The sequence below is a fragment of the Penaeus vannamei genome, chromosome 40 (assembly GCF_042767895.1).
Source record: "Penaeus vannamei isolate JL-2024 chromosome 40, ASM4276789v1, whole genome shotgun sequence".
In the NCBI taxonomy this organism is placed as follows: domain Eukaryota; kingdom Metazoa; phylum Arthropoda; class Malacostraca; order Decapoda; family Penaeidae; genus Penaeus; species Penaeus vannamei.
Window position 1 is genome coordinate 25,715,701 of NC_091588.1, and position 12,500 is coordinate 25,728,200.

General features: G+C 40.3%; 2 protein-coding genes across 4 annotated transcripts in view; one reads left to right on the plus strand and one right to left on the minus strand.

Annotated features, from left to right (window-relative positions):
- Datp (purine phosphoribosyltransferase family protein Apf) overlaps nt 1-3,744 on the plus strand; it is an 11,509-nt gene extending 7,765 nt beyond the window's left edge. For both annotated transcript variants that reach the window (XM_027375512.2, XM_027375511.2), the window contains exon 5: nt 2,917-3,744. The gene's annotated coding sequence lies outside the window, so the exon portion shown is untranslated. The remainder of the gene's footprint in view (nt 1-2,916) is intronic.
- The window catches only part of LOC113822957 (glutaminyl-peptide cyclotransferase), a 26,507-nt gene continuing 16,550 nt past the window's right edge, over nt 2,544-12,500 (minus strand). Inside the window, exons 2-7 of one of the 2 annotated variants that reach the window (XM_070117254.1) lie at nt 12,103-12,246; nt 10,277-10,546; nt 8,618-8,830; nt 6,265-6,429; nt 4,608-4,818; nt 2,544-4,022 (exon numbers count right to left, since the gene is read on the minus strand). In XM_070117254.1, coding sequence (XP_069973355.1) covers nt 3,871-4,022; nt 4,608-4,818; nt 6,265-6,429; nt 8,618-8,830; nt 10,277-10,546; nt 12,103-12,246 — 1,155 coding nt within the window. In that variant the 3' untranslated portion in view covers nt 2,544-3,870. The remainder of the gene's footprint in view (nt 4,023-4,607; nt 4,819-6,264; nt 6,430-8,617; nt 8,831-10,276; nt 10,547-12,102; nt 12,247-12,500) is intronic. The other variant, XM_070117255.1, reaches the window with a different exon arrangement.

A 12,500-nucleotide genomic window follows, 5' to 3' on the forward strand; every position in this document is an offset into this window, starting at 1 on the left:
AGGACACTGTTGCAACAGAAGGGATTCGTGTGAGCATCCAAGTGGGGGAGGCTAGGATAATGGCGAACGAAGAGGGAATGGTGCACATGGAGAAGGAGAGGGTGGGGGGTATCTGGAAACAGTCGGAGGAAGAGGGCTAGGGGGTATTTGAGGGGGAGGAGGATGGATATTGGCAAATACTTTGAAAGGGACTAGGAATAGAGGGATTGTAGGGTGGACGAGGGAGCGGATTATTCTCTTTGGTCATGTCTAGGAATTTTTGGATGTCTTCAGGAGTTTCTGGAGGGGAGTTGGGTGGGAAGATTTGAGAAATGAATGTGAGGAGGAGGTGGGGTAGACATTGGAGAAGTGGTAGATATTGGAGTATTTGGATTTAGACTGGGAAAGGAATTTGATGGGGGGAGAGGGAGAGATATAGGATGGTTCAGGCTAAAGGAGAGAGATACTGGGTGAGATGCTGATATATCTTGAGAAGATTGGAGGGGAACAGAGTAAAGGAGAGTTTTGAAATAAGTTGAGAGAGAAAAACTTGTTGCTGTGCTTCCTGTCTGGCCTCCCATAGAGTGAGGCCTTGTTTGAATCTAAGAACTGCTACCACACTTCAAGCTTACTGGCAGGGAAGCTCCTATGAAATACATTATGGGAGCCACTACAGTTGGCACACATGACTGAGCAGGGCAACTTGAATGGTCATGACAAGGTTCGGCACACAGAGGGTAGCAGGCTGTGAAGTGACAGTGTTTGGCCGAGTGGCCAAAACGCCTACATTTCTGACATTGATGAGGAAGGGATTGATATGGTTGGACGTGGTAGGACACTCCAATATAAACTTCATGAGGAAAAAGATGTCTATGGAAGCTAATCTTGGCAATATTGGTGTAAGACTTATGCTGTCCTCTTGAAGGAATAGTGTAGTACTGCACTGCCACTGTGTCATAGTCAACAAGGTAGGTAAATCATTTTCATAGTCTGACCAGTTCTTGTTGTAGATGGGATAATTAGTCCAGGAGATGGAAATGGTTCCGGCACAAGTACTAAGAGAGGAGTGAGGTCCAGCAGGAATAGATTTGCCAATGAGATCAGTCAGGGTAGATTGTGTTTGGGACTCACATGCAACTGTGACAAGGCTTGAATGATCAGAAGGACTGTGAAAGGAAACTTTGCCTACTTGTTTTTGTTGACGTTGTTGGAAAAGAATGGTATTGTCAGAGTAAGGGGCTGTAAGGGGAATCACAAAGAATCTGTCCCACTTGGTTGGGCCTAAGAGGGTATTTGAAAGGTTTGCAGAGGTGGAAGCAGTAGAAGAATGAGGGCAGGAGGAAGACAGGTGCCGTTGAGTAAAGTAGTTCTGTAGGAGGGGGGGAGGACAATAAGGATGAAGAATAGTAATAACGGGCGGAGGGGTTGACAGAAGGCTGTACAGTAGGAGATGGAGTGGAGAATGTTGAGTGAGAGGATGGGGTGCTTTCTAGAGGTTGAGTAATAACCTGGGTGGGTAATATGAAATGGATTGAGTTGTCAGTAAACATCAAGGAGGGAGTATTAGCACCAGTGGTTGGAGTTGTGGTCAAAGGAGAGGCAGGAGTCAGAAAACCAATGAAATCAAATTTAGAAAGGTTATTTGATGAAGGGGTAAGCCTCAATATCCTTAATAAGGATAATACATCATTATTGGCCATGGTGAACTTGAAACAAGTGGGGAAAAGAAACGGTCTTCCCTAAGGATCTCCATGAGGGGTGAGGGCTAGGCGATTAATCAAGGGAAAACCATGCCCATTCATGAATGACACAAAGCCAGCTCTGGCACCTTAGGAAGAAGGGAATGAAGAAGAGAAGGAAAAGGAAAGGGGGAGAAGAAAAGACCATGTAAAATTAGTTAAGGCGAGGGCTGGGGCTCAAGGTAGGGGTAATTTCCAACATTTAGCCCCAATCTTCATCTCCTAAGCCTCCCCACAGCAGCAACGAGTAATGGATTGGGGGGAACCCTTTCTTTAAAACAGTGGGTATTAGCAGGGGAGGGGCACAGGGGATATGTGCCCCCATTAAGGTTTATAATTTAGCTAAGACCAATTCATCAATAAGTTATATAGTTATTGGAAAAAGGTAAATAATTCAGTCTTCTGAGGCACAGAGGCAGAGCTTCATAGACCCTTTTTTTTTTTTGAAAAGATCAAGGTATTATTTACGGGTTAAGTAATTTCTTCCACAGATACCAAAATTCTGGTAATGCCCGTTCTGAATTATTCTGGTTATTTTGAACTATGACTACTTACATCTTATTAACTATCTTTTATCAATAATTCTAAATCTTTCAATTTCTTTGATTACTTTCATTTTGGGGATATTGACAAATTTGTATATGCAGAATATCTTTGCCAAATTCAGAACATAGATGGGATAAATATAGTGTATACACATCTCCGTCACAAGATTTTTCAATAAAAATCTTTTAATGCAGTAGCTATAATCATAACTACAAGGGCTGTTAACGAAAAGACTAGAAACGAAAAAAAGGTCTAGCTCATGGGAAAATGAAAGACGCATAAAATTCAAATAGTTTATATACTCATTAGGTGGTAAAAATGAGTACACGGGACCCGTCGTGTTCTGGCCACACCCTATAAATGCACACTCATCATATACCTTATACTTTCCCATATATAATCTGATTTTTTTCTTTAAATAGGCTAGAATACAGCCTGTGTCTCTGTGTATATATATACATCCATATATATATATTATATATTATGTGTGTATATATATATATATAGATATATAAATATTTATATATATATATATACACACACACTAAAATAAAGTAAAATCCCTGTAACCATTCACCTTATAAAAATATGTGGAATACCTACATATTCAGCAACGTCAATAAATCTCATATGCTCAAACAATAATTTGCAGGGGATATAATATGAAACAACAAAGAAGTAGAAGAAAAAGGAGAAAAAGAAGAAGAACAAGAGAAAGAAAGAAGAAAAAAAGGCAATATTGACTTCTGAGGTATGTAATACATCCATGGCGATGCAGTGACAAATGCGATATGTGAGACTCAAAATAAAACTTTTGTTATAGGTATATAAAAGTTCAGTAACAAGCTGTCACGAGACTCAAATAAAATTCTGGAATATGGTCTATCATATGTGAGACTCAAAACCAGAATTCACTCGGACATATAAAATTTCTGCAGTATAGACTATAGTACGTGATATGTGAGACCCAAAACTAAAATTTCGTAATAGGGCTATTGTAGGAAATCCAACCAAGTGTCGTCACCAATCATTCTGGTAACCAAAAACGTGCCTTCACAACCAAAACGGCTAACCTACTGAGACATCCAAGTAGGTAAACGGAAAGAAATCTGGGTACCTGTCCTCGAGCAAGTCCATTTTTTCAAACTTTGTTAGGCAAACAAAGTGCTGATTTTCATTTTTTCAGGAATACAGCATTATTCATTTCAGATCATATCCAGCAAAAAAAAATTAATAAAATAAAATAAACACAAACTTCCTTTACAAAAAACAAACTAGTATTAGTAATATAAATCTTCAAAGTTAATAGCATTAAGATTATATCTAACAGAATATTTGTGCAACTGTTCAGCTTATACATAGAGGCTGAAATTTGTATATTAAATATCAAGTAACAAACTTAATAAAAGCTAAATATCAAAAATATAGTAATCTTCATCACAAAGACACCCCCAAGAAAAAAAAGAAAAAAAAAAAATAATAACTTTCATTTATCACCTCTTTGTTTGTTGTCTTGTATTTCTTTTGCAAAGATAAAACTGAGCAAGACTTAAGGTCTGTCTTATCATCAAAGGTCATCATGTAATGCTGCATCCTGGGCGTACCCCTATAGGACCAGGTGCAAGTAATCTGCCACGAAAGCGGAGATAATCGTGTTGAAATTCTTAATGGTCGGGTAGTGAAGAGCCGATTCGTTGTCCGTATTTTTATGCCACACGGACGGGAAGGGGACTGGAATGACGTGAACAATAGGCACACCTGCAAGAACGGACAAAGAAATGTACATCACTGTCATAAAAATCATGCATGATATCTGATATCATAAGGAATATCTCTGGCCTTACATTTTAAGTTTATTTAATGAAGAAGAAGAAGAAGAATGACTGTGTCCGTCTTCAAAACCATGAATAAATAAAGGACTGTCTGTTGTAATAGCCATTTTGATGTACTATTGTGTATAAAATAAGAACAATCCTTATTTACTTGTATGTATGTTATTGTCACTATATTCTGAAAATAAATATTGGTAATGTACACTAGTCCAACCATCATAGGGTCCTTTCCAAAAAATTGAATCACATGTTGCTTGAAATTGTTAACATTTATATTAAGGCATTATCACCAAGGGAGGGACTAGGAAAGGACTACTCTTTGTGGACTCATATATAATATATATATAAATACCATTACATTAGAGTGAATATTAGGTTCTCATTCAAAATAGGGAATTGGGGCAGCCAGGGATGGTAGGGGGGGAACGTGACTATTCTCTCCCTGTGGAATTCACTGTTTAGAGAATCCTCCGCAGATCAAATACCTCATTAAATTCCAATGCGAACTCACCTCTCTCCAAGAAGGGAATGTGATCATCTTCAATGTGCGAATTGTACAGCCTCTGCTGCTCGAACATGAACCGACGCCTGTTCAGGATTCCCAAGTCGTTCAGCCTCTGTTCATAGGACACAAGTCTAGTATACCAAGAATCCGTCTCAGGGAAGTAGCTGAAGAACCGGACATCTTCTGTCCCAATGAGGTCTAGGAGAACAAACAGGTCCTGTGAATAAAAAAATATCTAGTATCAAAAGAGAAGAAAAAAATTCAAATCACAGGCATACACATACTTACACATGAACAAATATGAAGGAAGGAAGGGGGAAGGATGGGAGAAAAGGAGGGATAGAGGGATAGAGAGAGAGAAGGAGAGAGTGAAGCAGGATATGGAGATGGAGAAGGAGAAGGAGAGAGTGAAGCAGGAGATGGAGAAGGAGGAGGAGAGAGGGAGAGAGAGGGAGAGGGAGAGGGAGAGAGAAAGGTGGGGGGAAGGAGGGAGGAGGACAGTAAGGTGAGGAGGAGGGAATTAACAATGGGAGAAAGGGAGGGAGGGAGAAGGAGAAGGGGAGGAAGGGAGAAGGAGAAGGGGAGGAAGGGAGAAGGAGAAGGGGAGGAAGGGAGAGGGAGAGAGAGAAGAGAGACAGGGGGAGGGGGGGAGGGGGGAAGAGGGAAAGAAGGAAGGGAGAAAGGGAGGGAGGGAAAGAGGGAGGGAGGGAGAAGGAGAGGAAGAGGAAGGGAGGGTGAAGGAGAGGAAGAGGAAGGGAGGGTGAAGGAGAGGAAGAGGAAGGGAGGGTGAAGGAGAGGAAGAGGAAGGGAGGGTGAAGGAGAGGAAGAGGAAGGGAGGGTGAAGGAGAGGAAGAGGAAGGGAGGGTGAAGGAGAGGAAGAGGAAGGGAGGGTGAAGGAGAGGAAGAGGAAGGGAGGGTGAAGGAGAGGAAGAGGAAGGGAGGGTGAAGGAGAGGAAGAGGAAGGGAGGGTGAAGGAGAGGAAGAGGAAGGGAGGGTGAAGGAGAGGAAGAGGAAGGGAGGGTGAAGGAGAGGAAGAGGAAGGGAGGGTGAAGGAGAGGAAGAGGAAGGGAGGGTGAAGGAGAGGAAGAGGAAGGGAGGGTGAAGGAGAGGAAGAGGAAGGGAGGGTGAAGGAGAGGAAGAGGAAGGGAGGGTGAAGGAGAGGAAGAGGAAGGGAGGGTGAAGGAGAGGAAGAGGAAGGGAGGGTGAAGGAGAGGAAGAGGAAGGGAGGGTGAAGGAGAGGAAGAGGAAGGGAGGGTGAAGGAGAGGAAGAGGAAGGGAGGGTGAAGGAGAGGAAGAGGAAGGGAGGGTGAAGGAGAGGAAGAGGAAGGGAGGGTGAAGGAGAGGAAGAGGAAGGGAGGGTGAGAGGGTGAGAGAGTGAGAGAGAGTGAGAGTGAGTGAGAGTGAGTGAGAGAGAGTGAGAGAGAGTGAGAGAGAGTGAGAGAGAGTGAGAGAGAGTGAGAGAGAGTGAGAGAGAGTGAGTGTGAGTGAGTGTGAGTGAGTGTGAGTGAGTGTGAGTGAGTGTGAGTGAGTGAGAGAGTGAGAGAGTGAGAGAGTGAGAGAGTGAGAGAGTGAGAGAGTGAGAGAGTGAGAGAGAGAGAGAGAGAGAGAGAGAGAGAGAGAGAGAGAAAACATATATATCAATAAATGTTTATACAGTACTTACAATCCTATGCAAATGATTTGTTCCATCACGGTTCCCTTCTGGATACAGGCTTTGCTGCCACTTAGCCGCTAAATTCCTAGCACCATAAAGGGAGTCTGTCTTGGACCACCTTCGGAAAGCTTCCTCTCCATCAAAGAAGAGAAACTGCAAGGTCAAGTCTGATTGCTGAAAAAAAAAAAAAAAAAAAGACTAGCGGTAACTACATGATGAAATTATATATATATGAAAATAGAAAAGAAAGTTGAAAGAAAAAAAAAAAACATTACATGGCATTCATGAGACACAATGATGAGCATTTATGTTACATCCGAATCAGAATAATCTACCTATAGCCTTCATAATGTTTTCCGAGGTGCAGTTACCTGAGGTTCCTATACCCCTGTGCTACATCCTATTAAACAAACGAAGCACATACATTGCTTAACTAACCACGCAGGCATGTAATGAAGACATGAGCAGTGGGTAAGTACGCCAGATGTCATTCTAGCAGCAAAGATGGTTTAAATATGAGAATGATTTAAACATCACTAGAACACAGGGGTAAAGGATTTCTTTAAATACAACTTTACTTCTCCATTCTTTAGAAAAAAAAAATTCCTTCTCAAATTACGCATCTTCTCCTTTCAACATTTTCCTATATTCCTCAGAAGCAGCCTTCCTCTGCTTCCCACAAGTTCTTTTTTATTTCTTCTTGAAGCTACCGAAAGCTCTTTGTGCCAATCGAAAATTATAGAGACATCAGAGTCCATCATTACCAGCCTTCCTTATTTTCTTGGAGGTTTCCTTGCATGAAAAACTTGCACAGAAGTAAACCCTTTGCAGTCCCTCCTCTATTACTACTTTCACTGTAAAACATCTGAAAGACCGTTTACACTCAAAAGGCAAAACCAATATACAGTCAAAAGCAATAAGAGATATATAATTCAGTGTCAGCCATGCAGAATGAAAGCCAAGAGGCATGGACCAACTTTCGCACCATTCATCGTAAAATGCTTGACAAAAGACAAACTCACTGCCAGAAATAAGGCCACATACAGCGGCTGTCCCTGAAATTGGGATTCCTGCACTATTCTCAGACACAAATATCATCGCGATCAGGAGCTCAGTGAATGCATTACATATGTCTAGTGTATGTCTAGGCATGAAAACTCCATGAAGAAGGCTAAACTAGGTGTGAACTACATCTCTCCTAGAAATAGGAGTGCATCTACAAACTAAAAGAAAGAAAGAAAGGATAATACTGACAATGGAAAAGACATTTTTCAGGAGCTCTTAGTTCTCATTCTTAATAGAGCTGAGGTGACGGATCCAGCCATCACAATTCTTCAGATCAGATTGCTGTTATGCCTTGAAGCCTGTTGCAGCTTTCTACTACCCTTAAGCTGCTATTGTCATTCAAGTCTTATGGATTCACGCAGTTGGAGGTGGTGTCTCTGATATTTGTAGAGATCAAGCAATTTCTACTATACATATCCTCTTCATGCACTGCACACCATGGACCCGCCATTGATATAAGTACACATCAGAATGTGTGAAAATATGTCAAAATGGAGCTCAATAAGCTGGGATTACCAATCATTTCCTATTTTCATATAATAGCCTAAATGAGAACTATACTTCTTACAGTCTCAGAAAAGAAAAAAAAATTGATAACTCATCTGAGACTAGAATACAATTCACAAATTCTCTCTTGGGAGGGAGGGTGAGGGAGAGTTCTATAAATACATATATTGTACATGACTAATAAATCACAGACATATGTAAACACTAGTATTAAGTGTCAGTTGATTAGAATACTAAAAGAAAAGGCAAATTGCAGTCCTACAAAATACAGGGGCTAGTTGACAGTTTGTATCTTCTCAAGATTAAATGACTGGGTGACTTACATTTTATTCTGTTGGTTCAGGTGAGCTGTTTTATGTATGAAATAATTTCACCGAACAACGTGATCACTGTAACATTCACGGTAGAAAATAGAACATTTTCTTAATATCATGCATTCTAATTTCATGTGGAGGGAATCTCAGTGAAAAGCAAAGCATAATCAACATTCAGTGTTAAATGTTCAGAGTGTGAGCCATGTCACACAAGTGATCGTACCCTGGGTTGGGTTGGGTTGGGTTGGGTTGGGTTATCTGGTTGTGTTGTGTTGTGTTGAGTTGAGATGAGTTGGACTGGGTTGCGTTGAGCCGAGTTGCGGTTGAGTTGAGTTGGGTTGAGTTAGAATAGGTTAAGCTCGTTTAGAATTAGGAGCCAGAGAACATAGGTGCTTGGGAACACATGTACGCACCCACCAAGGGCCGAACTGTACACCACTCATTAAAAAACAACGTCAGAGGGAAGACATACTCACTACCAATGGGACAAAAGAAAGCTTGAAATTTTTCATTGGCATTGCACAACATCTAATTTGCCATAAACACTTTCTTGGCACCTGTGGTTCCGTGGTCATATTGGAGGCTTCAGTGTTTTCAATGCCTTTTGTAAAGCTTTTGAGTTTTCTGAGTTTTTTCTTGAGCACCGATTTACGACATTTTTTTCCTGGCTTTCCCCTCTTCTTCTTGCACTACAAACAGAGCAAAAGTGTCTTAACATTTCTTCAGCGTATATTGCAAATAGGTCTCAGTGTATATTTCAAATGGGTTTCAGCGTACTAGTGTCAATGATAGTACCCTGTGTATCTCCTTTACTAATCAGTCTATCAATTTTGTTATGAAAATATGTTAAATCAGAATCTCTCCTGTTTTTACTTCTTCCTTAACCCCTAAATGACATTACACACCAAAGTGTCACAATTACACATGACCTTTAACACAGGCATTTTACAATAGTTTCTCCCTATCAATCTATCACAATTTCTTGAGTTTTTTTTCTTTGCTTTCTGTAGCCTCATGTTATATAGCACGGCTGTACATAGGTCAGTGTGGTAAAAAGGACAAAAGACTAAGTCCTTTTAATTGCTTATACTTCCATTTCTGAATTATATAGTTCTTTGGCATATTCCTTTCTTCTGGCCTTTGTATCTGTGGAGCTACCTCATCTGTTAGAGGTTTAAAGAAAGACAAACAAAAATACTAGTCATCCCCAAGACTAAGGTAAAATGTTAATTACAAACAAAGGATTGACGGTGCATCATAATTCCAAAGGCAGTGCTGTATATTATACTTGTGTCTATTGCATTTTCAAGAAAAGTTTTCACAGGATACCGTATGCATTATTTCTGTATTGCATTTAAGAGGCTAAAGGATTACAATTAAAGTTTCAAGTACAGTGTAGCATTAATCAAATTAAAATTAACTCTAGAAAAGGTTTGAATGAGAATGAATATCTTCACAATAAAGAGATATTCATTTTCATTTGCACCTTTTCTACATTTATTGCAATGAATACTAAAATAAACTGCATAATGTAGCAAAGGATGCTATTTCACTTTCATAATCATGAAACAATGTCTTAAAATCCTCAATAAAATTAATAGAAGTCTGCTTCCTTCATACATATATAAAATCTACTCATATGGTTTCCAAACTGAATCTATAAATCATATCATTTGTTAAATAATTGCAACATCCGTATATGCCAGAACAGGACATAAAACATATTTTTACAAGTAACATTTCCTGTGACTTTTTCTAACATGATCCACAGCATTACCACGATTGTTCAGAGTGTTTCCATGACTAAAAGCATTTCCTTCAGTATCACATTTCTACCGCTCAGAAACAAAAGGAAAATCTGAAAGTGTTGGTAATGCTTTGACACAGCTACTACAGGTGAAAGAAAGCATTTTTGTTCCCAGAGCAGGAAAAATCACAAGAGAAAAGGGGGACCTGCGCCCGGCAAGAGCATGCTTGGTTCTCCACTCTGATGCAGCACAGGGGAAAAAAATATAAAAAATAAAAATAATGGAAAATGATTAAGAAATGGAATAAAAATAAGACAAAAGTATCTTATGAAGCAAATAAAGAAAAGTAAAGAAAAGGCAAGAAAGACGGAAAGAACACCTGCCTACCGTCTGCCGAAAGTCATCCAGACTCTTGCCCAAGACCTTTGCAAGGTGCAGCATCATGGCACAAGGCACTGCTGAGTCGGTGGCGCCCACAAAGACACCCTCGCGGTCCAGCTTTGAGTCGTAGTGACATGCCAGGACTAGGCGACGGGGGGCTTCGGGGTCCAGGGTCGCCACCACATTTGTGAAGTTTTTTCTTCCAATGGGGGTGTTGTTGGCAAACTGGTCCTCCTCGATCGCCCAGCCCAGGTTCTGCATCGTGTTTATCAGGTGCTGGAAGAGAATTGCAACTTTAATTTTTATTCCCTTGTGTGTGTGTGTGTGTGTGTGTGTGTGTGTGTGTGTGTGTGTGTGTGTGTGTGTGTGTGTGTGTGTGTGTGTGTGTGTGTGTGTGTGTGTGTGTGTGTGTGTGTGTGTGGCATAAAGAAAGTACCACCTCAATGTAAGAATTTCTTTTTAGAATGATTACGTCTAGTCTGTGGCTATACATGAAATAAAATGCACTAGGTCCACAGACTTAGTGGAGGGCCCCTTTATGTTCAAAATCAAAACTGGGTCTTTTGAAGAAATTCCTACAAACAAAAAAGTAAATTAGATCATGTGCGGAAGACTGAACTTTGCACAAACAAAGAAGTAAATTAGATCATGTGCGGAAGACTGAACTTTGCACAGTATTTATTCTACATTGCCATCCACGTTAAACTTCTGAAATATTTTGCTTTTGCTGTGAGAGGTGATCTTGCCTCATCCAAGGAAATGTGGAATGACGGCTCTAAAATGGGCACATATGGAATTGGGAGAGGAGGAGGAGGAGGAGGAGGAGGAGGAGGAGGAGGAGAAGGAGGAGGAGGAGGAATTGGGAGAGGAGGAGGAGGAGGAAGAGGAGAAGGAATTGGGAGAGGAAGTGGAGGAGGAGGAAGAGGAAGAGGAAGAGGAGGAGGAGGAGGAGGAGGAGGAATTGGGAGAGGAGGAGGAGGAGGAGGAGAAGGAATTGGGAGAGGAGGAGGAGGAAGTGGAGGAGGAGGGGGAGGAGGGGGAAGTGGAGGAGGAGGAGGAGGAGGAGGAGGAGGAGGAGGAGGAGGAGAAGAAGAAGAAGAAGAAGAAGAAGAAGAAGAAGAAGAAGAAGAAGAAGAAGAAGAAGAAGAAGAAGAAGAAGAAGAAGAAGAAGAAGGAGCTAGAATTGGGAGAGGAGGAGGAAGAGGAAGGGGAGGAGGAATTGGGAGAGGAGGAGGAGGAGGAGGAGGAGGAGGAGTTGGAAGAGGAGAGGAAGTGGAGGAGGAGGAGGAGGAGTTGGAAGAGGAGAGGAAGTGGAGGAGGAGGAGAAAAAATGAGGAATTGGAGGAGGAGGAAGAGGACGAGGAAGAAGAAGAAAAAGAGAAGAAAAAGAAAAGAGAAGAGAAGAGAAGAAAAAGAGAAGAGAAGAAAAAGAGAAGAGAAGAGAAGAGAAGAGAAGAGAAGAGAAAAAGAAGAAGAAGGCAGTGAAGGAAGGAGTTGGAAAAAGAGGAGGGGGAGGAAGAGGAGGAAGAGTTGGAAGATGAAGAAATAGAAGCTGGAAAAGAAAAATGAAGAAAAAGAAAGAGAAAATAAGAAGAAAAAGAAAGAGAAAATAAGAAGAAAAAGAAAGAGAAAATAAAATGTAAAAGAAAGAGGAAATAAGAAGAAAAAGAAAGAGAAAATAAGAAGAAAAAAAACGATAAAAACCGAAAAACAGAAAAACAAAATAAAGAAGATAGCAAAAAAAAAAAGTAAAAGAAAAAAGCCAAAAAAAAAGCAAAAAAAAAAAAAAAAAAAAAAAAAGTAAAAAAAAGTTATTCAGATGCCTTCCTTACCTCCCGTACCCTCGCGTGGCTCTCAGTGCCCACTACCCTGGGCACGAGAATGGGGTTCAGCACTTTACGGAAATAATTCATGTCCGTTAATGCCCCAATTTTCCTGAGTTCTGCATCACTGAGACCCATTCCTTCATGTTCAGTCTGGAAAAGAGAAAATGAGGTTTATTATTATCATTATTGTTATTATTTATTTATTATTATTATTATTATTATTCATTATCGTTATTATTATTGTTATTATTGTTATTATTCCTTCATGTTCAGTCTGGAAAAGAGAAAATGGGTTAATATCAATGGCGTGATGTATATGTGAGGTTTATTATTATTATCATCATTATTGTTATTATTATTATTATTATTATTATTATTATTATCATTATTATTATTACTATTGT